The following is a 27,422-nucleotide window of genomic DNA, read 5'->3' on the forward strand; positions in this document are numbered from 1 at the left end:
CAGCTTTAGTTCTCACGAGCAGCACGCCTGGTCCCACAAACATCTGAGGAACACGAGCGTTAAACCAACAACCCTCTGGTCACTAAAGAGTCGAGTATTTACATCTAACTTGTTAGCAGTCCTTGTGTTAGTAAAATCCTCCGTGGTTCTGGTTTAGTCGGGATAGAGACGGACTCCTGACGTCAACGATCGACGTCCTGATGGTGCGTTCAAGTGCCCCTCGGACACACCTGCACATTCTGGAATTCCTCAAATGTTTCTTGTGATTAAGTGACGATTACGACGGCCCCTGAAGGCATCACCGCGGCGGCTCCTGCTGATTGTCTGATGACTTCAGAGTTCCTTCTCTTCTGTTAGGTGTTACTGTGAATCTGACTAGATGTTTGGATCCCGTCACGCCGTCGTCTCGTACATCCTGTCGAAGTGTGGCTGGAAGACTCGGCGGATGTCGGCGCGTCTGCTCTTCAGGGTCGGGGTCAAGAGTCCGTTGGCGATGCTGAACGTCTCAGGGTGCAGGTGCAGGTCCTTCACCTGAGGATAGAAAAAAAGACATCAGACGCGATGTCACCCAAACTTCAGTGATAAACTCTCCTCACTTACTTGCTCAAAGGACTTGAGTCCGGCTTCCTTCCCGATCACCCTCATGTCCTCCAGAACCATCTTCTTCACGTCCTGGCGGGAGAACATCAAGTCAATCTAGGAACATCTGAGCAGGTGTTTGAACACATACAGGATTCTCACAGAGCTCCTCATGAGAGCCAACAAAGCCCCGATTTTTGGCCCAGTCCACGAAGACTTCAGGATCCGGGACCACGATTCCTATGAGAAACGACTGGAGAGCAGAACCGTCAGTAGAGGTGTGTGGACCTTCTGACCCGTGAGGGTCGTACCTGTAAACTGTCTCCGTGCACGAACACCTGCAGCACCGGGACGCAGCGCATGTAGACGTTTTCGATCTTCTCCGGCGCGATGTACTCGCCCTGGGCCAGCTTGAAGATGTGCTTCTTCCTGTCGATGATGCGCAGCGTCCCGTCCTGTTGGGAAGGTCGCGGGGTCACACACAGGGGGGTTCCTCAGAAGTCTGACCGGACAAAACTCACCGGGAGCCACTGTCCCACGTCGCCGCTGTGCAGCCAACCCTCGCCGTCCAGAGCCTCCGCCGTCCTCTCCGGGTCCTTCAGGTAACCCCTGAACACACTGGGACCCCTCATGCAGATCTAGACACAAAAAACAAAAATGCTGACTCGGCACATCAACGAGTCCACTCCGGGGACCCTCACCTCTCCCACGTTATCCTTGGCGTAGTAGTTCATGTCTGGGATGTCCACCAGCTTCACCAGGGAGCAGGGCAGCGGAGCGCCGACGTGACCTTGAGCACACACACAGGTGAGGAAACACTGAAATATTTCAGGGGTTCAAGTCCAACCTGCGGTCCAGTCGCCCGGCATGGAGAAGGTACATCCGGCGGTGCACTCGGTCTGACCGTAGCCCTCGAAGATGAGGCATCCCAGCGTGGCTCTGAGGAAGGAGAGGACGGTGGGCGAGATGGGAGCCGACGCCGTGAGGGCGAAGCGAAGGTTTCCTCCGAGGTTGGCCTGGAGGTTAAAGGTCGTTGAGGCTCTTGAGCAATCGTGAGGAGGTCTGTAGAATCTACCTGAATCCGGTTGAACACCAGCTTGTCCCACAGGCTGTTGTTGCGGAAGATCCCGCTGCTCAGCTCCGCCTGCTTCCTCCTCACGGCGTAGCGAAGCAGCGCTCGCTTCAGCGGCGACGTGACGGAGCCCAGGATCTGCACAGAAGCCACTGGTGAGCGAGGTCCGGGCCGGACCAGGTCCAACTCACCTTGTCGTAGATGCGGTTGAGCAGTCGGGGGACGACGGGGAAGAAGGTGGGCTTGAGGGTCTTGATGTCGTCCATCAGGAGGGAGATGTCGCCCTGATAGAAGCCGACCCGGGCGCCGTGGCAGAACATGGACACCTGAGTCACACGAGGTGTGTAAGAAAAATATGTTTTTTTACCCACAATACAGCAGCACTGTCTCAATTTATATTTGGTCTTTTAAATCATATTTCATGTTATGGTTAATAGTTCAATAAAGTTTGTATAAAACAAAATCATTAAATTTTACACAACTAGCTGAAGTTCCCAGTGATACTCTTGTATTAGCATTTTTATGATTTTTATAAGATACAATACCGCAACAAAAATATGTTGAATTAAAAAAAATTCAAAGGCCATTTAATTTATTTTAAAATATTGTATTGTCCATTTAACATGCCTGCGTGGACTTTAAAGTGCTATCATCATTTTTTGGACGATTGCTACAGACTCTAAAAAAAAATGAAAAAGAAGGGCTTTACAAAGGACTTTTGAAAGTATTAAAGAAATATTTGAGATACTGTAGCTACTTATAAGTTACCGCACAACAGCTCTGCCAAAAAGACCCTGTAGATGTCGAGGGTCACCATGTGCCCTTTAGAGAACTAGATGACATTCAAATAATAACTGCGTTTCTTCATTTATGTGTAGAAATTAAACTTTTAGCCACTAGATGGCAGAAATTAAGTCCTTTGCAGCTAGGAAAACTCCACACAATCCAGTCGAAGACTGAGGACAAGAGGATACAGTCAGGTCCAGCTGCTTTTTAAGCTGATATTTGAACATATTTTGGTTTTAAAACAAATGAAAGCAGTTACGACTTCATCAAGAGTCATGTGGTCTGTAAATTCCAGAGACAAGTACTCGACAATACTACACATATATACATGTTCCTACAGTGCAAGAATTTTTTTTTTTTTACTTCAGAATCAACAGATTGGTTCTGAATATTCATTGATGAGTCTCACAGTCCAAGGTCCGGTTCCACAAACCAGAGAAAGACACAAAGTGAAGCTTCTAACTTGTTAGTTGTGTTGTTAACTTCCTGTGTGTGTTCTGGTCTTCAGCCTGCAGGAGGTGGACGGTACAGTACCTGGATCATCCTCTCGAACATGTGGGCCAGCGGCAGGTAGGAGATGGACACGTCCTCCTGCCGGATCAGGAAGGAACCCTGCGAGAAGAGGGAAGCGCAGGTGAGCTGCTCGGACCATCAAACACCGAAACATCCTCGGCTCAATCTTCTCGCGGCGGCAATTAGCTTAAGTAGCTGCGAGCGCGGCGGCAATCAAACACTCAATTAATCATAGATTGCAGCCGGCGGGGGGGCAGCTGTGAAGTGACGAGTGGCTGTTCTCAATTAGACGGGGAGGTGGGAGAGTAGACAGACCTCCAGGATCTTAATGACAGAGGAAGTGTTGGAGGCGATGTTGCCGTGGGTGATCATGGCTCCTTTGGGTTTCCCTGGATAAATAAACAAGACATTATTGCAGCGGCGTGTGCAGACGAGGAAGCCAGCGCTGTAAAGAGCTCGTTAGCGAGGGATAATTACGCTGATGGATCAGGACCGTACCTGTGGTTCCGCTGGTGAAGCAGACCACGGCCAGATCCTGCGGCTCGGGCGGCTGCGGCGGTTAAAACGGAAACTAAACATGAGCACAGACTTCCTCTTGTAGCTGCGGCGGCATTCATATCTCACCACCGGATCTTTAATGTTCTCGCGGCCCAGATCCTGCAGGAACAAAGTAGTTTTAAATACACATAGTATATAATATATATATATATTGAAACTGGAGGATTCATTCAAACACAGCACTGCTTTCTACACAATTATGAAGATTAATTTATTTATATTTACTATAACTTACTATTTACTTTATCTGTAAGAACCTGGACAATTACTATGAGAACATATTAACAAAAATCCCTTATAATTGAGGAAAAAGTAAAGGTTTAAAATGTTTAGTGCAAAAGTGGATTAAAAAATCTTGGAAATTGTCCTGAATGTCCAGTTTCATGAGCTCTCGAAAATGTCCCAAAGTGTCAAAAAGTATTTAAAAGGTTCATTTTGTGTCAATAGTTGTAAATTTAAATGTTTCTTTTTTTCATTTTTAACAACAACTTGTACAATTTTCCCAGTAAGGACAACAATTAGCATATAGCATATTAGCATTTTTTTTTATGTGGCGCTCAATACTGAATATTTTTTTTTAATATCAAAGTAATATTTATTAGAACAAGTATGTTAAACCTATTTGAAATTATTTATTCTTAAGAGAGTCTAAATTTTTGTTTTGTTTTTTCTTGTACAAAAGCACTCGTTTTTTTTTTAAGATTTGGATATATATATTCTCTAATAGCTACGCGTTTGTTTATTTTTTTGTACATGTTATGCTGTTGTCCTTACTTGAAAAAGGAAATAAAAAAAACTATTATTACTATGAAATAAAGATTTGTGTTCCACCTCATGATGCCCCTTATCGATCAAACCCTTGCAGGAGCTAATGTCTTAACCAGGCACATAATCACACAATTTAATAGGATTTTCTTGGTAGTCAAGTCTGATAAACTTGACTTCATGACTTAAGGAACAGACAAAAGTTGGGGAAAAAAAACTCGCAAGTAAAGAGAAGCAAATTTCTTAAACAAAAGCAGGTGAAAATATCAACATGAACATGAATCTACTTTCATTTTGAGCAGAATGAAGCTGGTTGTTCCTGTTTCTATTGACACAAACTCACCATCAGCTCCGTCAGCTTCAGCACCTCCACGTCGCTCCTCCTGGCTCGCTCCACAAACGCCTCGCTGAAGTCGTTGAACAGAACCAGGCAGGAGAGCGTCGGGGTCGCTCCTCGCTCCTTGTTCTCCAGCAGCGCCGCCGCCTTGTCCTCGCGGTCGCAGACGACCAGAGCGATCTCGGCTGCGGTCAAGAGGTCGGTGGTGAGACTTTTAATGGGTCACGGATCGAGTGATTAGTTAACAGGATTGAGTTAGGGGTCACTGACCCAGGTTGATGATGTGGACCATGGCCTCCAGACCCAGAGTGTCGTAGAGAGGAACCACAGCCATGGAGTAGGTGTAGCAGGCCAGCTCTGCGATCATCCACTGTCACCAGTAGGGGGAGACAAACCTCTATATTTACGTGTGAAGCGAACAACATTTGAGTTTTACCTGTAGAGGGCGCTAATGCGACTGTATAGAAGTGAGAAGAACTAAGAGTTCACATGTTTAATAATAAATGCTGCTGCTCTTAGTAAATTTCCACCATTTAGCGTCTTCAGTAGTGAGATCTGGACCTGCTCCTGGAACAAAGTGCTCACCTCGGGTCTGTTCTGTGCAAATATTCCCACAAACTGTTTGGGGTTTGGCTGACAGCCTTTAGCCAGTAGTCCTGAGCCCAGAACCTGAGCCTGTTCCGCCACCTAGTGGGTCACAAACAGCATTTCACACCGGTTACAGTCACTGAATCAACCTCCGTTGACCGACCTCTGTGTATGAGATCCACTCGTACGGCTGACCCGGCTTCCTGAAGCCAAGACATGGTCCACTTCCTGCAAGGGTCAGTGTTCTTAATGTATATTAAACGACCTTCACAATAACTCTTTATCGATACTGAACATCGGTAACAGCATCACCATCATTCAATCTGTTCATCAAATATTTATTCATTCAGCAGCAGGATGTAATTATTACGAACGTCCATTAGTCTCAGACGAGGAGCTTCGAAGCTACAGCCAAACCGGTGAAGATATAAATGAAAATACAAGTTGTATGGAAAAAAAACTCCAAAAAACTAGGAATAAAGTATGAAATCAAGACAGAAAAACACAAGATCTACCAGGAATATATCAAATCATGACAGAAAAACATAAGACCTACCAGGAATATATATCAAATCCAGACAGAAAAAAAAAAGATCTACCAGGAATATATTGAATCAAGACAGAAAAACACAAGATCTACCAGGAATATATCAAATCAAGACAGAAAAACACAAGATCTACCAGGAATATATCAAATCAAGACAGAAAAACACAAGATCTACCAGGAATATATCAAATCAAGACAGAAAAACACAAGATCTACCAGGAATATATCAAATCATGACAGAAAAACATAAGACCTACCAGGAATATATATCAAATCCAGACAGAAAAACACAAGATCTACCAAGAATATATTGAATCAAGACAGAAAAACACAAGATCTACCAGGAATATATCAAATCAAGACAGAAAAACACAAGATCTACCAGGAATATATCAAATCAAGACAGAAAAACAAAAGATCTACCAGGAATATATCAAATCAAGACAAAAAAAACACAAGATCTACCAGGAATATGTCAAATCAAGACAGAAAGACACAAGATCTACCAGGAATATATCAAATCAAGACAGAAAGACACAAGATCTACCAGGAATATATAAAATCAAGACAGAAAAACACAAGATCTACCAGGAATATATTGAATCAAGACAGAAAAACACAAGATCTACCAGGAATATATCAAATCAAGACAGAAAAACACAAGATCTACCAGGAATATATCAAATCAAGACAGAAAAACACAAGATCTACCAGGAATATATCAAATCAAGACAGAAAAACACAAGATCTACCAGGAATATATCAAATCAAGACAAAAAATCACAAGATCTACCAGGAATATATTGAATCAAGACAGAAAAACACAAGATCTACCAGGAATATATCAAATCAAGACAGAAAAACACAAGATCTACCAGGAATATATCAAAATCAAGACAGAAAAACCAAAGATCTACCAGGAATATATCAAATCAAGACAGAAAAACACAAGATCTACCAGGAATATATCAAATCAAGACAGAAAAACACAAGATTTACCAGGAATATATCAAGTAAAGACAGAAAAACAAAAGATCTTCCAGGAATATATCAAGTCAAGACCGAAAGACACCAGATCTACCAGGAATATATCAAATCAAGACAGAAAAACACAAGATCTACCAGGAATATATCAAATCAAGACAGAAAAACACAAGATCTACCAGGAATATATCAAATCATGACAGAAAAACATAAGACCTACCAGGAATATATATCAAATCCAGACAGAAAAACAAAAGATCTACCAGGAATATATTGAATCAAGACAGAAAAACACAAGATCTACCAGGAATATATCAAATCAAGACAGAAAAACACAAGATCTACCAGGAATATATCAAATCAAGACAGAAAAACACAAGATCTACCAGGAATATATCAAATCATGACAGAAAAACATAAGACCTACCAGGAATATATATCAAATCCAGACAGAAAAACACAAGATCTACCAAGAATATATTGAATCAAGACAGAAAAACACAAGATCTACCAGGAATATATCAAATCAAGACAGAAAAACACAAGATCTACCAGGAATATATCAAATCAAGACAGAAAAACAAAAGATCTACCAGGAATATATCAAATAAAGACAGAAAAACACAAGATCTACCAGGAATATATCAAATCAAGACAGAAAAACACAAGATCTACCAGGAATATATCAAATCAAGACAAAAAAAACACAAGATCTACCAGGAATATGTCAAATCAAGACAGAAAGACACAAGATCTACCAGGAATATATCAAATCAAGACAGAAAGACACAAGATCTACCAGGAATATATTGAATCAAGACAGAAAAACACAAGATCTACCAGGAATATATCAAATCAAGACAGAAAAACACAAGATCTACCAGGAATATATTGAATCAAGACAGAAAAACACAAGATCTACCAGGAATATATCAAATCAAGACAGAAAAACACAAGATCTACCAGGAATATATCAAATCAAGACAGAAAAACACAAGATCTACCAGGAATATATCAAATCAAGACAGAAAAACACAAGATCTACCAGGAATATATCAAATCAAGACAGAAAAACACAAGATCTACCAGGAATATATCAAATCAAGACAGAAAAACACAAGATCTACCAGGAATATATCAAATCAAGACAAAAAATCACAAGATCTACCAGGAATATATTGAATCAAGACAGAAAAACACAAGATCTACCAGGAATATATCAAATCAAGACAGAAAAACACAAGATCTACCAGGAATATATCAAAATCAAGACATAAAAACCAAAGATCTACCAGGAATATATCAAATCAAGACAGAAAAACACAAGATCTACCAGGAATATATCAAATCAAGACAGAAAAACACAAGATTTACCAGGAATATATCAAGTAAAGACAGAAAAACAAAAGATCTTCCAGGAATATATCAAGTCAAGACCGAAAGACACCAGATCTACCAGGAATATATCAAATCAAGACAGAAAAACACAAGATCTACCAGGAATATACAGTATCAAATCAAGACAGAAAAACAAAAGATCTACCAGGAATATATCAAATCAAGACAGAAAAACAAAAGATCTACCAGGAATATATCAAATCAAGACAGAAAAACAAAAGATCTACCAGGAATATATCAAATCAAGACAGAAAAACAAAAGATCTACCAGGAATATATCAAATCAAGACAGAAAAACACAAGATCTACCAGGAATATATCAAATCAAGACAGAAAAACACAAGATCTACCAGGAATATATCAAAATCAAGACAGAAAAACACAAGATCTACCAGGAATATATCAAGTAAAGACAGAAAAACAAAAGATCTTCCAGGAATATATCAAATCAAGACCGAAAGACACCAGATCTACCAGGAATATATCAAAATCAAGACAGAAAAACACAAGATCTACCAGGAATATATCAAAATCAAGACATAAAAACACAAGATCTACCAGGAATATATCAAGTAAAGACAGAAAAACAAAAGATCTTCCAGGAATATATCAAATCAAGACCGAAAGACACCAGATCTACCAGGAATATATCAAAATCAAGACAGAAAAACACAAGATCTACCAGGAATATATCAAATCAAGACAGAAAAACACAAGATATATCAGGAATATATCAAATCAAGACAGAAAAACAAAATATCTTCCAGGAATATATCAAATCAAGACCGAAAGACACCAGATCTACCAGGAATATATCAAAATCAAGACAGAAAAACACAAGATCTACCAGGAATATATCAAAATCAAGACAGAAAAACACAAGATCTACCAGGAATATACAGTATCAAATCAAGACAGAAAAACAAAAGATCTACCAGGAATATATCAAATCAAGACAGAAAAACAAAAGATCTACCAGGAATATATCAAATCAAGACAGAAAAACAAAAGATCTACCAGGAATATATCAAATCAAGACAGAAAAACAAAAGATCTACCAGGAATATATCAAATCAAGACAGAAAAACAAAAGATCTACCAGGAATATATCAAATCAAGACAGAAAAACACAAGATCTACCAGGAATATATCAAATCAAGACAGAAAAACACAAGATCTACCAGGAATATATCAAAATCAAGACAGAAAAACACAAGATCTACCAGGAATATATCAAGTAAAGACAGAAAAACAAAAGATCTTCCAGGAATATATCAAATCAAGACCGAAAGACACCAGATCTACCAGGAATATATCAAAATCAAGACAGAAAAACACAAGATCTACCAGGAATATATCAAAATCAAGACAGAAAAACACAAGATCTACCAGGAATATATCAAATCAAGACAGAAAAACACAAGATCTACCAGGAATATATCAAAACAAGACAGAAAAACAAAAGATCTACCAGGAATATATCAAAACAAGACAGAAAAACAAAAGATCTACCAGGAATATATCAAATCAAGACAGAAAAACAAAAGATCTCCCAGGAATATATCAAATCAAGACAGAAAAACACAAGATCTACCAGGAATATATCAAAACAAGACAGAAAAACAAAAGATCTACCAGGAATATATCAAATCAAGACCGAAAAACAAAAGATCTACCAGGAATATATCAAATCAAGACAGAAAAACACAAGATCTACCAGGAATATATCAAATCAAGACAGAAAAACACAAGATCTACCAGGAATATATCAAAACAAGACAGAAAAACAAAAGATCTACCAGGAATATATCAAAACAAGACAGAAAAACAAAAGATCTACCAGGAATATATCAAATCAAGACAGAAAAACAAAAGATCTACCAGGAATATATCAAATCAAGACAGAAAAACACAAGATCTACCAGGAATATATCAAATCAAGACAGAAAAACACAAGATCTACCAGGAATATATCAAAACAAGACAGAAAAACAAAAGATCTACCAGGAATATATCAAATCAAGACAGAAAAACAAAAGATCTACCAGGAATATATCAAATCAAGACAGAAAAACACAAGATCTACCAGGAATATATCAAATCAAGACAGAAAAACACAAGATCTACCAGGAATATATCAAAATCAAGACAGAAAAACACAAGATCTACCAGGAATATATCAATTTAAGACAGAAAAACACAAGATCTACCAGGAATATATCAAATCAAGACAGAAAAACACAAGATTTACCAGGAATATATCAAGTAAAGACAGAAAAACAAAAGATCTTCCAGGAATATATCAAATCAAGACAGAAAGACACCAGATCTACCAGGAATATATCAAAATCAAGACAGAAAAACACAAGATCTACCAGGAATATATCAAATCAAGATATAAAATGCAACAACTAACAAGAATATATCAAATCAAGACATAAAATGCAACAACTAACAAGAATATATTGAGTCAAGACAGAAAATGCAACAATTAACAAGAATATATTGAGTCAAGACAGAAAATGCAACAACTAACAAGAATATATTGAGTCAAGACAGAAAATGCAACAACTAACAAGAATATATTGAGTCAAGACAGAAAATGCAACAACTAACAAGAATATATTGAGTCAAGCCAGAAAAAAGTTTATGAAGCTGCTCCCTCACCTGCGATCCTCAGGCCTCTCTGGAACATGTCGTACGCTGTCCTGGTGTCATCATAGTAGAACTCCAGCAGCGTGTCGTCCTTGAGCAGAGCCGAACGTCGACAGCTCGGTTCTCCCTGCATCCATAAAACATTCAAACATTTTGGGCTCAAAACCTCTTGATGGATCAAACTCACATTGACGGCAACAGACTGGGCCTTGAGGTCACAGGGAGGTTTCATGGGTCGTGGCCGTGTGACCAGCCAGTAGACGGTGAAAGACGCGAGAGCCCCTAGACCGAGCAGGGACGTGGAGGACAGCGGCAGGGACGACAGGGAGAAGGACAGTAAACTGCTGGTGTCTTTAGGTTCTGACAGAACAGGTCCTGTGCTGGAGCGAAGTGATCGTAACCACTCCTGAAGATGCATTCCTGTGAGAGACGAGAACATAAATCACTTTTTTACATCATCAAGTGATTCACCTCACATGCACATGCAGGGACTTCTTCAACATGTCATCAGTCATATCAAACTCAAGGCCCAGGAGCTTCAAATGCTGGCTGGAGACGTTATTCTGTAATAACTATATCCACCAAAAACTTAACAATAAGATTTATTTGAAGTTGGTTTAATGTTTAACATTATTTGATCTAAACTTGACTTTTAATGTTTATTATACATCAATTGTCACACATATAGTGAAACATGCGACTTCATTTGCTACATTTTACAATGTGGCCGAAATAAATAATAATAATGAATCAATATATTTAATTCACCAGCATTTTGCAGAACAAATAAAAGCCGGTTTTGAAAAATTTAAAGTTAAAATGTGTAAAACTGAGACGCCGCGAAAATAAGTAACAAATCACATTTTATTATAGGTTATTTAAATGTGAAATATGGGTATTATGGGTATATATATAATATAGGATAATTTCCTTTTTTCTTTTTCCCTAATGTGTCACACCCTCTTTGTCATTGCACCACTTTGGGAACAAAGCATTTACTCATAGAACCAGAGTGACTGATGATTAGAGAAGAAAATCTGGGAATAAATAAAAGTTGTGATGATATTGTCGGTCAGTTAGAATCTAACCTAGATGTAGATCAAAAGTTTTTTTATTAAAACTCTTGAGCATTAAAGTCTACCCTCATTCTCTGGGAATCTCTCCATCAAAAGAGATTAAGGTGGACGATGTAGTGGAGATTTGGGAACAACTTAAAAGTCGATTTGGGAATAGACAGAAATATGAAGGTCATGATAACACTTTTTTTTATAAACTACAAAAGTAAACACTGTCAGAACACAATGATGGACAAAAATATCGATATGCAATATGCATATCGAACACGTGCGATAATTTATCATTTTTTCAACTGTATAAATCAAGCATTTCTTAAATGCGCACTTTGACCTATCATAGTTACGTTCTGTAAAGTTGTCCATTTGTACTTCTATGTCTCATTGTTGTTTACGTCTCGTCTGTCTGCTGTGCGGCGCAGCTTGCTAGGCTCGGTTGCTATGGCGACGCATCTTGCTTGGATTTAGCACACCTCAGTATATACACAGAAGTAAGACTAACTTATGAGCGCTACTTAAACACTGGTGATTCAGTCACTCATCACTTCCAACCACATTTGTTAAAGCAACATATTGTAAGTACATTTCATCTCGTCTCAGTTGTTTTCTTAAAGGATCGCGGAACTTCCAAACAAGTGTAAACCTGTCTGTCTTCGCCATATGCTAATGAGCTAACTTGTTAGTGTCAGGTCATTTATAAATTGTTGTGTGCGTGTACTAGGACGTGGGATTTATTATTGTTTTGGTGACATTGCGGCTCCTCTCTGATGCTCAGTTTCGCGGGAAACCAATACAATCCTGCGAAACTGAGCGTTTTTTGATATATATAAAATAACTGATGAAAAAAAAATGAATTGAAAGCTCCCAAAAAGTTGAAATATAATACAATGCTGTTGAATATCAATATGGTATCTTGAAAAAAAACTAAATATTTAAGTGTATTGATGTATATATATTAAAAAAAAAAGTATTACAAAGGAAAGTCAAAATTACATGCAAAGCTTTACTTAAGCTCAATGTTACACAACTCTTTCTACCTCTTAAGCTTGACTCAGTTTTGAGTTCTGGATGGGAACTCGGGGGAGTTTGGATAAAGGACTGGGAACAGTGCGACACTGACTTGGCAACAGGTGCTTGAAAGAGAAGAAAAGACTCAGCTGAGAGGGGGGGGGGCATCAGGAAGTAATAACCAGAGGTTACTCTCAGTCATGAAGCTCTTCCATTCATGAGAGCGTCGGGGCGTACAGTCGGGAGATGGGGTGAGAGGGAGGTCCGTCTGGGCCCTCCCCTCCGAGTGACTGGCTCTCGCCGACAAGCAAGTTAAACCTAGCACCGTAAAGAAAGTACTGACATCACTAAATAATGACACCCCGCGACCCTTCACCTACTTTCTGTACCCAGTAAAAGAAGAGAAGACGGTGACATCATCGGCCTGAATCCCATCAGTGATGCAGCAGACTCCCCCTCTGATCCTTTCACTGGACCAGAACCGGGCTTTATCAAAAGTGACACGTGAAGAAATGAAGCAGCGAAGAAAGCCCTCTGTGTGTGTACCCCCCACCCACCCCCCATCAGCCCACTCCTCCCTCACTGAGGCTATTGTCACAACCCGGCCCATTGTGCTTCCACGTTGTACTTTCTGGCAACAAAAAAAAACAGATCTTGTGTCGATCAGGAATGACTCGTCCGGCAAGAAGACTCCGCCAGACAGGATCGGGTCAAACCTTTTCCTGGATCCGAGCAGAACCGCCGGAGGGAGGTTCTCACTGGGATACGACAGACCTGTCAGAGCCGGAGGCTGCGGGCGTGTAGGTGCAGAAGTCTGGAGTCGACGTGACTGACAAACATCACCGACATTGTGAGGAATGTTCTAGTCATCAACAACATCCCGTTGACGGGTTGGGCACATGTTGGACAAATTTAGAACATCTTTTTTTTTTATAGATATCAAGAGTCTCAAGGACCTGAAGGTCCAAGCTAATGTGGCTGCAGTAGGGGTGTATATTTGATATTATAAATATGGATACATTTAAATGCTGATTTTCTTCTTCACAATACCATATCAATATCCAACTGTATTGATTAAAAACTTTTAAAATGTTTTTTTCTTTTGCTTCAAATCCTATTATAATTTGTATAATATTTTTTTATCATTTATATTTCAAATTAAGTTTATTTAAATGTACAAATTAAAAAAAAAAAGTATTATTGTTATGTAGAATTGACCTGCGTATATTATCCCTATCATTTCGTCTTGCGCAGCTAATGGAACGAGGCAATCCCATGAGATCCTGGCAGTGACTGAGGACAAGAGGATGCAGTCGACTCCATCGGCTTTTAAAGATGATATTTGGCTTCAAAACAAATGGAAGAAGTTACGACTTCGTCAAGATTCATGCGGTCTGTAAATTCTGTAACACCAGAGTAAAGAACTCAACAATACCTCAAATGTATCCGTATTCCTATAGTATTGCAACATATCGTATTTCCGCCCCTGTATCACAATACGTTATGTATCATCAGATTCTTGCCGATACACGCCCCTGGTCGCCATCATAGTGCACAAAACCCCAGCGGCATCGTCGCCGCTGAAATCCGATGACTTTTAACAACAGGGTCCACAGTGTGGACTTGGTGACCCTAACTCCACTCCTCACTGTCTTGCCCTTGCGATGTGTTATCCTTCTGGTGACCACTACACAAGTTATATAAACCTCTACCCGAGGCATTGAATGACGCCGGGACTTTGTCCAAGCTGTTTCATAAGGTGTGAATTTTCTCACATCAAGCCGTTTACACGGCACCGTTGAAGTTTGTACCTGGACTTAAGTCACCCTTTAAGACGTGTATTTTTTGGAACATAAAACAAACTGGAGTACTCTGAGGAAACCACAGAGAAATTGTAAGAGGGAATATTCTTTTAGTAGCTTTTGTGTATTATTACGCTGATTATTATTCGGTTGTCCTACGTCATTATACATTTCTCAGGAAAATTCTGACTTATAGTACAGTGAACAGGCTATTCCAAGTTCTAACTGGGTTTTTTTTATGATTTTTATACTGTTGCTCAAGGTTTTTATTTCACCTCATTGACCTGCGTGACGATTAAAGATTTGAGATCGAACAATGCTTCCCTTGTCCTGAACCGACCGTGTAGGAAACATTACTCCAAACCCCCTGAATCAACAAGAAGTACCTACCATTGTGTAAGATGCTCTTTAAGATATTTATTTGGTACTTATGACATTCTAAAATGTCAACACGTTTATTATTGACTCATATTTCCATTCACGGCGATTTTGTTGGCGACAATCTTAATGTCAGTTCTTTATTAAAATGTCTGAAACGCTGCTCATGAAGAACGACTTTTATGTAGACATCAAGAAGACTTACATTTAATATTTTAACCCATATCAAATCAAACATATATTTAATAACCATATTATACTTTCATTCATTCATTGTCTACCGCTTTATCCCGGGGTCAGGGGTCGCAGGAAGACTGGAGCCTATCCCAGTATCATGCTGCGAGAGGCAGGGGACACCCTGGACAGGATGCCAGTCTGTCTCAGGGCACACAAAGACAGACAACCATTCACACACGCTCTCATACCTACGGACAAATTTTCCAAATTTCTCAATCAACCTGTATGTTTTTGGACTGTGGGAGGAAACCGGAGTGCCTGGAGTAAACCCACGCAACACGGGGAGAACATACAAGCTCCACACAACAAAATTGTGACGCACAAAAAAAAAACAATACTAATCTTTTGGTGTACTTTTGTTTGCTCAATGTGAACTTAGTTTTATATATTTATAATTTACTGTTTAATTACTGCATGTTTAATTTAGCTGAAGATTTTCTTTTGCAGAAATCCCAACATTTAAAACTTGTATTGGTCAAATTTAGAAATGTTTTCATTCAAAGTAAATTCAATTTAATTTTTTAAACAAACTAGTTTTGTGTATTTTGCAGAAAGAATATATATATATATGGAGAGAGAGACAACACTGGTGATAGAGTGAATGATCTGCAGAAACACATGCCACAGTCTAGTTTTGATTCAGAAGTATTGGGTGTCCCTGTTTCTATCTTTATCAAGACGAGTAAACCAGTAGAGGCAGAAATAGAAATGTCTCTCCTGTAAAGGTACATCTTTGGGGGGCTTCGGGGTCACCATACATGATGCCTGACCTGGATCGGAGGCTGGTCTACGAAGCACCTGTAATCTATGGTGTAGGGCTAAGTCAGTGGATCATACTTTTACTAAGAAAACTACCAACTCCATACAAGTTTGCTCTGAACCCAGTGTCAAACTGGACCCAGTACTTTCCCCCCAATAGTACACAGAGCTTACATAAAATCCTTGTTATGGTTACAAGTAGCAATTGTTGCTGAAACACAGCACGAGTAGAAGCCTGTCAGTAGCCCTCAGAGAGCTCCTCTGATGTGCTGCGGAATGCTGACCCAGAAAACAACAGGGGGTGACACCGGCGGCGGGGGTGTCTATGGAGGAGGGAGGTGGTATTATTTATTATCAACAGTAGCAGCGCTCTTGTTCGGATGGGCCTGGATGAGACCCATGAAGGGAGCAGCCGACACTTTGTCAAGTGAAAAGAAAAGATTGTCAGTATGTCGTGGTGTCAAATGGACGACCAAAGACGTATCAAGTTCCGCTGGAGAAAAAAAAACACACAATTCCAGTATATTTGTGCAGCAGCCGAGAAGACGGTACCAGCAGTGGGTCTGGCACCGGGCCGGAGGGACGACTTCCAACATGTTGCAAAGTGCAAAACTCTCCAAATAGCAGGATACGGTTAAAGGCATGAGCAGCAGATGCAACGAGACAGATGCTTAAAATAGTTTTCCAAAAAAAAAAGTAAAATACCACAGATTGGTGTTAAACTCCAAACATAAAAGCTGACCGTGTGAAGAATGTCAAGCTAGAAACATCCGCTCAAAGGAGGCTTTATATATATAAAAAATAAAAGGTGTAATAGAAACACTGCTAAAAAAAACATCGAGAGGGAATTAAGTGTTAAGCCAGTCCAGTTACCATGGAAACCGTCATCCATTAACACTTAACACGAACTAATGCGTTACATAAAATGTCGGATCGAGTAATTACCTAATAATAAATGTGTTATTGATCTCTTTATGCAACGAAGCTAAAGCTAAAGAGAAAATAAGTTTGTTGAGGCGAAACAAATCCCGAACTTTCACTCGCAGAAGATTCTTCATGAAGTAATGAATCGTTTTTGATAGTTTTAGAATGAAAAATGTTGATAAAAGTGTCGCTAAAACACGTCTTTTGACGACAGTTTCAGTCACAGTTGTGTAGTTTGGATGCAGGTTATTGAGTCCAGTCACCATCAGTCAAGTACGCGCAGAGCAAAGTTTCTCATGAGGAGAAGACGGTATAAGAACTTCACTGCAAGTTAAAAACAAATAAACAAACAAACAAACAAAGACTTTACCTGAGTTCGTCGCGCGCCTCTCTCTACGGCTCGTGCTCCGAACTAACTTTCAAGAGGATTTCAGTTCTCGCAGCTAAGAGATGCTATCACTTCCGGTAACTACCTTCATAATAAAGGTTGTGGCGGATACTGGTGAAAATACCGCTCAATTTCGCAAAAGGGCGCAAACATGGTGAGATGGTATTTTATATGTTTTTATCAATTAAAGTTTTGTGGAATGAGATCCTTCTTTTTTATATTTAAAGAAAGCCATTTTATAATTTGTACTAAACCACTTGAATCATGAAGGAGACCTCCAGAGGGATCAATAAAGTTTTATCTATCTATCTATCCATCCATCCATCCGTCCGTCCGTCCGTCCGTCCGTCCGTCCGTCCGTCCGTCTGTCTGTCTAATGTTTCTTTTTATATCTGAACAACCGATAAGCCACTATTTTTACAGCATAATGAGATTTGCTTCATCACATACAACTATAGACTGTATGAATAGCAACATATTTCCGTTTGTTCTCTACTTGTGTTTTTGAACAGTTATTATTTTATAATAAATGCTATTAAGCTTGGATGGTGTCATGAAATTACTTCAGTCCATCTCTTTATAAACCAGCTGGAGTAATTGAACAACAAGATGCGGTTAAATGTTTCAAAGAACCACAAAGAGTTTGAAAGAAAGGGTAGTAGTTTGTATCTATTACTGTTTCATGCGACATTTTGTTTTTGTAGAATTTGAAAAGTTATAAATTATATTGTGTCGTAGCAAACTGTCAGTTTTCAGCGGGGAAGTGCAAACAAATTTACTGAATGAATAAACAAATACACAAACTCTAACAAATTCTTGGTATTCTTGAAATTTCAAATTGAAAAACAAAATTGATGAACTCTGAGCTCAGATTTTGTCAATTTGTTTTCTTTTATGTGTACATTTGTTTCTGAGTTTGTAAATGTGTTCTTTGAGTTAATGATGTTTTTTTTTTCCTTTATAAATTGGTTTTAGAGTTTTCAAATTAGTTTCAATTGTTTGTAAATTGTTCTTGCAATTCCAAGGCAATAATTTGTAAAGAGAAGAAGCTAACCATCCTATTAAGTCATGCATTTATTTTAATATAATAAAAAGTCAGAAAGACACAAAAACACATGTATTGAACAGGATGTTTTTTATATTATAGGCAAACATGTACAGTACAACAGGTGTATATATACAACATTCATCACTCTCAAAAAAATACATTTAATTACTTTTTTCTGTCATATATACCACAATGTGATCCTCGTCAATGATCACGGCTAAGCAACACAGGGATGATAAAATTTCTGGTGCTTTGATAGAAGCCAAATATTCCTGCACTCTGTGTAAATATAGGAGCCGACACCTGCAAGAGCAGCGTGAATCTAATTGCCTTTTACGGTGACAGCAGTAAATATTTAACGCCAACTAAACTTGGAGGTGATGAATCACTGTTTAATCGATCAAAATTCCTCCCAAGTCGTGTCCGGTTCTGTCGAGTCTCCCGTGTATTGTCCACACGTGCCGTCCAAGACATGCTCCACCTGTGAGAGAAGCTTTATTGATCAAATATAAGACGTTTATATAAAGCAACATTTACCTGAGGGAGAGCAGGTGGGTTTAATGTCCTGCTCCTGAGCCCATCCCAGTTGAATCCCTCAAACCATCTGTACGAAAAGCAGACGACCACCACCAATATAAATACACTCTGAGCAAACCTCCCCTGCGTAATAAACCTGCCATCGTACGTGTGTCGGTGAATGTCCTTGGCCCAATTTCTCCCACCGCCCAGCCTCTCGGCGGGATTGAGTCTGAGACGGGGAGGATTAATGATGAGATTTTCACAGTCAGGATGTGACACCGCCTGTTACACCATTTACGTCTGGCTCCGATGACGAATTAAAACGAGTCATAATATTCATCACCTGCACAGCTGCTTTATTAAACATGACGCGGCTTCGCTGATTCCTGTTGGGAAGTCCATCTGATCGATGAAGGTTGCGGAGAGTGTTTTGATCACGTCTGGGCCGCTGAATGGAAGCCTGGAGAAGATAAAAATCTATATTTACTGATATCAACATTTAATTTTAAAAAGGAAGACATTGAACCCACCGACCACTTAGAAGTTCAAAAACTAAAACACCCAGAGACCAAAAGTCTGCAGCGAAACTGTGACCTTGGCTGAAGATGATCTCTGGAGCTGTGTATCCAGGAGTTCCACAGAACGTGTAGGTTCTTTTTCCCACCTCAACCATCTTTAAACATCTGGAGCCGCTCTACAACATAAACAAGATTTCAACTAAACTCTTAATAAAACTTTTTTTTAAAGTTTATTACCAGTTTTGCATATCCACGTTCATCCAGGAGAACATTCTCAGGCTTGACGTCTCTGTAGACGATTCGATCATTGTGGAGAAAAGTCAAAGCTTCAGCCACACAAGCCGCGTAGAACCTGCTGCTGCACTCGTCCAAAACAACTCTGAAATCAAGTAATTAAAAAAATAATAATAATTCAAACATTAATAAAAAATGTTAACATTTGGAGATCAAACAGTACAGTGATGGTGTTACTATGGAAACGATTTAAGGGTACACACATTCTGTCATGTCTTGTGCCTGTTTGTTACACTTATAGTGTGTCCTCAAGTCGCACACTTCTGCACTTAATACACTTAGTACACTTAATATGTTGTGCGTTCACACTGAGAAAAAATGTAGTGGGCTATGGCGCACTCAAACGGTCAGAAAATTAAGTGTGGATCGATGGACACTTTCCACCTTCAACGACCGTCATCTTAGTGACGTACCTGATAGTAAACTGAAGATACATGATGAAACAATTTAATAACTTGTTTTCAATTGGCGAAAAGTGCTGTAAAGTGTCAGCAATAGGGTTCCAATGGTTGTAATCGCGTTGAAAAGTGGTTTAAGAAGAAGATGTCAAGTCATATCCGGTCAGTGTGTAGAGGCTATGTTTGTTTGAGACAGTACTACCCTGTCGAAATTTTGTGCACTGTGCATGTGAGTGCACTCTGCACTTACAGAAGTGTGCAGTTTGAGACACAACATTGGTTTTTGTTTCCGGAGATCGGATCAGGACCGCAGCGCCTGTTGCTGTGCCCTTACAGATGCAGCTACTAACTTAAAGGCACTCCCAACAACAGGTGGTAGATTGTAACCTTCTTTGAAGAGCACGTCATGTTCCCTTTTGAGCAACATTCATGTTGTTCTTTTTGCTTTTGTGTTTTCTGACCACAGCTCTCTTTGAGTTAACCTACCGGATATGTGGTATGGTTTAGGTTTACCTTTTGGACTGTGTTATGGACATTCGCGATATTGGAAGCTTCTTCGTTGAACTTGCATCTTTTTGTAAATTTCTTAATTGTGAATTAACATGTGTGTTTTCTCTGTCTTTGCCTGTTGTTTTGATGCTTCACTCTGTGTTTGGTTCCGGTTGTTGTTTTGACTTTTTAAAACTTGTATAGTAAATTATTTCCCTCACTTTTATTGGTAATATTGCACAGTCTATCCATCATGATCCTGTTTAAACAAGTTTATTTTTAATCATTACATATCACCATTTTAATAAATAATGTAGTTTTTCATTATTTGTTACTAAAAGTTTGTGTGGTTATTGGTCCCACTCAACAACATCACGTTCTTCTGTCTTATGAATAATGCATTACGCACACATTCATAAGACATAATACACACATTTGGCAACTAATACCAAGGTTTATAAAGTATTTATGAGGAAAACTTTTGGAATCCAATAATTATTGTGTTTTATAAAACTAATGAATAATGAACTCAGGACCTGGGCTGGATATCACATTATAACTGTAAGACATCTTAGATTTAATCATATATATTATTAATGTTGAGTTTGATAAATGAAATAATAGAGGACTTTAAGAGCCTTAAATAAGCGCATTTTTTTCTTTCGTCTGGGTTAAAGAGTGGATGATAATCCGACCCATGTTTACATCACCTACCTTTCCTTCAATAGACCAAACAGGTCACCATGGAGACAAGCGTCCATCAACACATACAGGCCTTCGGAATCACGAAACGTCTCATGAAACCTGGAAGGGAGCGAGATGAAGAAACTGAATTGGAAGCGAATGTCTTTGCATAAATACATTCCAAAGACTCTCCACGTTTATCGTATTGGTTAAGACGCTCCAGTGAGGTCGCAGATGGAGGCAGAAGAGCGAACACCTGACTATAAATGGACAATCAGCCTCCAGGAGGATTCTTCGTTCTCTCAGGACGTGCTCTCGCTGACCGCTGAGAACAATCAGCGTCTTCTTCAGAACCTTCATGGCGTAAAGACTCTTGACTGGCCCCTTTACCTGGACCTGAAGGCGCCGAGAGAAAATCTATAAATGACATTACTGAATCATGGATTCTGGAGAAGGCTCAACAGAATTAGGAGCACAGGGGCGCATGAGTGGAAGAGCGACGCTCACCAGGTCTACGTGACCAAACTGTCCAACTCCCAGAGTGCAAATGACCTGGAAATCACCGAGGGAGGACGACGAGAGGGGATGAGGGTCCTTGTTGAGCGTGAAGGACTCCTTTGAAGGACTCCTCTGAAGTGACCTGCTACAAGGAGACTTGGGTAAGTAGTTTATCTATAATATTATTCTTTTTTTATTTAAACACACCTGAGATATGAACCGCACTCAACCTTTGACTCAATGTTTGAAAACATCCTCTGTTGGCCATTGAGCAGAGAATCACAAGTGACGTCTTTTAACATCCTGAAAGACAAATAATTGCTCAACTAAATATATTTGTTAGGTTTTTGTTGTACTTACTGGGAGTGAATTAACCAACAGGACACATCAGTGGCAGCCACGACATTTTCTCCGTACACTCGATCTCTAAAGAAATAAAGTTAGAATATGTCGCTGATGTTGTCAAAGTTTTTCGATCATCTTCTTTCACCCAGACAGAGCTTCTTCTCCGAACCAATGTCTCTCCAAGAGTCTCACTTCGCCGTCACACTTTTCTACCACTTTAACCTTCAATCGAGAGAGTTAAGAAGACCATGAAGGTATTTGGTGTCACTTCACAGCATCTTTCATCTCACCTGGCCTTTGCTGATGACATACAAGTTGTCTGCTGAAGATTCTTGTCTTATGATGAATTCACCTTCAGTGTAGTGAGCCTGCACAAGTGCAAATGGAAGTATTGATTAAACATTTCACTTCGCAGTAAATCTACTAAAGCACCTATTTGTTACATTTATGTAAGAAGATTATTATGTACAAAGAGAGAAGAAAATGAGGAAAATATGTACGTCAATCTATATTAGTGGAGGTCAACAAAGATAGTGTGTCAACAAATGTGTGACTTTTTTTTTTGTTGCTTGTGTCTAGAAGGATTTGTAATATGATGAGTCTGAACACCCATCACACAACTTCCTGTTGGTTTAAAAATACTTTCATCAGATATCCCATAATGCTCCTGATAATTAAAGCTACCCTTACAGGAGCCAGGTGTTTAAATCAAATTAGTGTTTTCAATAAGAAAAATACATACTTAATAAAGAGCTGGTTTGCGAGTAAAAGACAGGTACACCCTGGATTCAACAAATACCTGCGCTCATAAACAACCACAAAATGTTTTGAGGACTAATTTGCATAAGGTTTGAGTGTACTAAAATATGTGCAGGCAAAATTCCAAAATAAAATTCTCAAATTTATCTAAAGAGGATACAGCAGGTAGGGTCTCTTAAAAGAGCAATGTTGAGTGGAAACTTCAGTTGCATTTTCCCTTTTTTCTAAGAGGAACACATTTGTTAAATGTCCACACTGATTTATTTAACTGATTTTACTGATTGAAATTTAATAAGATTTATTTTAAAATTTCTCAAATGTTGGGTTTCAAGGGGATGTGTATTAGTGTAGCAGTGGCTGCAGTGTTTTTTTTTTTTTTAACAAACACCTGTTTCATCCTCATTCAAAAATAACCCTTAACTTCATTCTTATGTTGAGGCAAAATTTGGATTCTGAGACCAGTTGCCATGTTTTTAAATCAGTCAACTGTGAATTTCTGTGAGGCATAGAGAGAGCCTGCTGGTGTGCATAAGTCGCAGGTTCCGGCAAAAAAGTTTGTATTAGTTTATGTTGGCTTTTTGTATAAAAATAATCAGTTCTATTTGATCACACTTGCGTCACAGCCTCTAATTGTCTCGCGAAAACTTGGCTTGATGTCATTTGGACGCATAATCCACAATTTATGTGCATTTAAATTTCCTATCTTATCCTAAAATGGGGTAAAAAAAAGAGACGTAAATTATGTGTTTTACCTCATGCACGAGTTCAGCCAGATTCATCATGACATCATCAGGTAACGACTGAAGACATGGAACACTTGAATCACACAAACAAAAAAAGTTTGAATTTTTAAAGGTCAAATCAGGATAATGGTGTGAACAGCAGTGATTTTAAAGTACTCTAGCAAAGACAAGGTAAACTCATTGTACAGATGCTCACCTGCTCAGGAGCTCCAGTGATCGTGTAATTCTCTTGAGTCCAGTCTCCATCAGAACCCTCCTGAAACTGTGGCGGTCAGCTGCCCACAGCTTGCACTCGGTTTGTGCTGCAGATCAACAGATAAAATCAACACAAACAGAAATCTCACTTAGAAGAAGAAGAAAATGTCACATCTTTTCGTTCCCTCTACAAGTCCGTGTAGAGGAGTACAAAGAAAATATAGACTATTGTGATCTGAGATAAGACGCTACGGTACAGAACATTCAATTGGAAAAGCAGTTTCAGCCACACAATGAAGAAGAAAGATTAAAATGGAAGCAGGGTCAGTCGTGGGCCAAACAAACAGACATTTCAATTAACACTGACGATGACCTCAACCGCTTCTCACAAAGTCATCCCTATGTTATCCAATCTCTCGGCTAATAAAGGAATATTTTACCTGGGTCACTGCTCGGTGCAGGTTCACCCGCTGGTGAATATTTCGATTCTCCACATCTCTGAGAAAAACAGCTTAAACTAGCCTCACCTTTAAAGGTCTGTCATTTCAAACACAGCTGCCCTCGACTGTGCAGCCAGAGAAATAAGCTTTTTGATATTCCCCTCGGAATCATTCATATCAGCTGTAAATCTAAAGAAATCTCATTTGAGGGGTTTTTAGCAGAAGAGGATGATGTCATGTAATAAAATTCCAGACCGAGTACCGGAGACAGTGTGGCTGTAGGTGCAATCGTAGAGCAGAACCTCCTCTCCGAACAAGTCCTCGGTTCCGATGGTGAGGAGCTTCACGCCAGCTAAGCACACATCCATCCTTCCTTCTGTGAAAATAAACAAATAATAGTTAATAGTATGACTGAGGATGAGATCTTTGCTCCCAGACAAATATATTTAAATAAAATGATTTTTTAAGAAGAATATACATTTTTAAAGTTCACATTTTTATCATGCACATGTTGAATTTTCTTTTTACAAAAAAATTATATTTATAGTAGTATATAAAAGCAAATAGCAGTAAATACAACTAAAAAGGCAGCACACTAAACTTAGGGTTAAAATTTCAGAAATGTGGAGTAAAATAATACTTTTCTGACTGATAAATCTTTGTTGCTAATTTTCTTGATCAATAATAAAAAGAATATTCCTTCTGAATAAATCTAACTACAAACCAGCTTGTTGAACGACACGGCTAGAAAACTGTGATTTTCGTACAACATGAAATAGACATGAATTTAGACTATTTAAACTATTTTACTGCACTTAAAATAGTAGTCTATTGCATTTGATTTTGACACAAAATTTGTATTTATAACTTTGTTTTGCACCAAAGTGCATTTTACAATATTTCAAATAGATTCATCAGAGCATCAAATCAAATCAAATTGTATAGTTTATTTGCTGTATTTAATGGGACGGCTTTCTTATTTACAGTATTAAGAGCAAATGGTGCTGTTTTGGTTGTAAGTCGTCTACTGTTTCATGGTGTTTTGGCCGAACAAATGAAGTCTTTGAAGTTCAGAAGTCTTTAAGACGACTTGATCAATGACATTGATGCTCTTCTTCCTATATGAAGATGCACCAACTCATCTCTTAAGTCTGATGCCAATCTTATCTCAAGATAAGATGAGATTGAATTTCATGACTTTGCTCCTTTGGCTGATCACCAACGGTCCGTAATAAAAATTGATTGAGTGCAGGAAGAAAAACCGATCTAAAAATAGACAGCTTTTGTTCAACTCTGTGTCGGACATGATCAAGGTCAAAGCGGTTTGGAAAAACCAAACACAGATAGCAAACAGTTGAACACAACGAGGCCATCCCCGCTGGCACTATATACATGGTTTTAGGTCAATGTTACCCTAAATAGATCACATATTGTCTCATTAAAAATGAGGTTTGAACAGCTCAACTGTGAGAAAATCTATATTTTTTTGCTGTTTTGATGAAGCTTTTTTGCCTTTATCGTCATCACAACTGGCAGAGATTATGACGTACCCTCTACAACAAAAGCCTGAGATCCACTGGTTCCCTCCTGAATGACTTGGTGGCCTTGATGGATGCTGATGGGATACATGTGGGAAATAACCGCCCGCATTTCTTCTTCTTCAAGGTTCTTCAACAAGTCATTTTTCAGAAACGCCGCTTGAATCAACCACTGGGACCTGTGAGTATGACAGCATCGTTATTTTAGGAAGACATTACATCTTAAATATGAGAGTAGTTTTCTCACTCCTTGTTTTTCTGAACTCTCTGGGATTCCTTGAAGGGTTCTGGGTCAAAAGACAAGGATTCTGAAATGATTGTCTTCCTGGTGGAATTCTGTCTCTTTTCCACGTGATCCAGGCAGACTACACACAGACACACATCAACATGAGCCGGTGGTGTTTAAATGTTTTAAAAGTGGTGATGGATTCTTAAAACTGCACCTTCGCTGCCAGATGTGGGACAAGAAGAGGGACCGGCTGTTCTGTACCGGTCCAGTTCTTCCTGCAGTCTGCGGATCAGTTCATCCTTCGTGTCCAACTCAAGCTCCAATTCATCTATTAATGCATCTCTCTGTCGTAGCTCTTCGATCTTCAGCTGCAGAGCAAACTGGAGGTCCCGGAGTGTCCCCATGACCTACACATTACATGTAGCGACACACACACACACACATATCAGGTGCAACTTCAATTAAATGGATTGCTTTGATAATCTTCGACCCAAGAAATGAAGAAATGTGAGGCAGAAGAATAAATTAATTTGTTTTCAACTTGGATACCATCTACAGAATAAATGATTTTCTTCCTAATCGAGTCGAAAGTGTGTTGCCAGACTGTAAAGTCAAGTCAAGTTATTTTATTGTCATATATACATGTATTAAGACATACAGCATAAATGCAATTGTGGTCCTCTCTGACCCACGATGCAAAACAAGAATACTTAACAACAGACATTAAACACTTAACAATTAAAGACTTAAACAGACATTAATTAAGAGATTCAAGAAAATAAAAAATGAAATAAATAATCAACAAACTTAAAAAATCTAAAAAATGTAGAACAAGAAAGAATAAGTAATTAAAAAAGGAACATGACAACAAAAAATCTAATATTATTAAAACATTGGTTAACAGTCAATTAAAAAGAGAAGACATTATTGGAATAGATCAATAAAATATAATAATAGTTGTTAATTCATTTGTTTAAGATAATTGACAGATTTAAGGAAATATATATATGTTATGTTCCACACTATTTATTACATTATATTACATCCATCAACATATAAAAATAATTTGAAAAAGACATTCATTGTGTTGTTTGAGGCACAAATTACTATTATTATTACAAATATTGAATGATTGAAATATAGACGAATTTAAAATCCAGATTTCAAACGACTGAGGGATGGATGGAGGGATGGATGGATGGATGGATGGATGGATGAATGGATAGATGGATAGATGGATAGAGAGATTACTCACTGCAGGATGTGAACAACCCTCTCTCTCTCTCGTGCTGATCAGATGTGTCCCCTTCGCTGAGGCAGTCCGTCCACTCGACAGGTACACAGTGAAGGATGCTCCTCCTGCTTGGGGCTGAC

General features: G+C 38.9%; 2 protein-coding genes across 2 annotated transcripts; both read right to left on the reverse strand.

Moving 5' to 3' along the window:
- Positions 1-7: 7 nt before the first annotated feature.
- Positions 8-17,403, reverse strand: acsl2 (acyl-CoA synthetase long chain family member 2). Its single transcript, XM_087794753.1, has 20 exons — positions 17,334-17,403; positions 10,970-11,202; positions 10,795-10,909; positions 5,362-5,426; positions 5,196-5,297; positions 4,881-4,980; positions 4,617-4,795; positions 3,575-3,607; positions 3,449-3,500; positions 3,266-3,339; positions 2,972-3,049; positions 1,843-1,977; positions 1,655-1,789; positions 1,427-1,595; positions 1,281-1,369; positions 1,101-1,217; positions 891-1,034; positions 731-832; positions 601-672; positions 8-531 (listed from the first exon to the last, which is right to left on the reverse strand). The coding sequence occupies exons 2-20, from the start codon at positions 11,198-11,200 to the stop codon at positions 394-396; spliced, it is 2,130 nt and encodes a 709-aa protein (XP_087650879.1). The 5' UTR covers positions 11,201-11,202; positions 17,334-17,403; the 3' UTR covers positions 8-393.
- Positions 17,404-18,799: 1,396 nt separating this feature from the next.
- On the reverse strand, positions 18,800-26,453 carry prkg1l (protein kinase cGMP-dependent 1, like). The gene is made up of 19 exons (XM_087779210.1): positions 26,263-26,453; positions 26,067-26,184; positions 25,832-25,998; positions 24,544-24,657; positions 23,843-23,948; positions 23,656-23,719; positions 22,435-22,512; positions 22,290-22,366; positions 22,160-22,225; positions 22,007-22,102; positions 21,809-21,941; positions 21,558-21,697; positions 21,332-21,421; positions 19,674-19,815; positions 19,449-19,612; positions 19,262-19,378; positions 19,085-19,147; positions 18,937-19,003; positions 18,800-18,880 (listed from the first exon to the last, which is right to left on the reverse strand). The coding sequence occupies exons 1-19, from the start codon at positions 26,450-26,452 to the stop codon at positions 18,800-18,802; spliced, it is 2,073 nt and encodes a 690-aa protein (XP_087635336.1). The 5' UTR covers position 26,453.
- Positions 26,454-27,422: the final 969 nt, after the last annotated feature.

Source organism: Callionymus lyra, chromosome 1 (assembly GCF_982586985.1).
Source record: "Callionymus lyra chromosome 1, fCalLyr1.hap1.1, whole genome shotgun sequence".
Taxonomy (NCBI): Eukaryota; Metazoa; Chordata; class Actinopteri; order Syngnathiformes; family Callionymidae; genus Callionymus; species Callionymus lyra.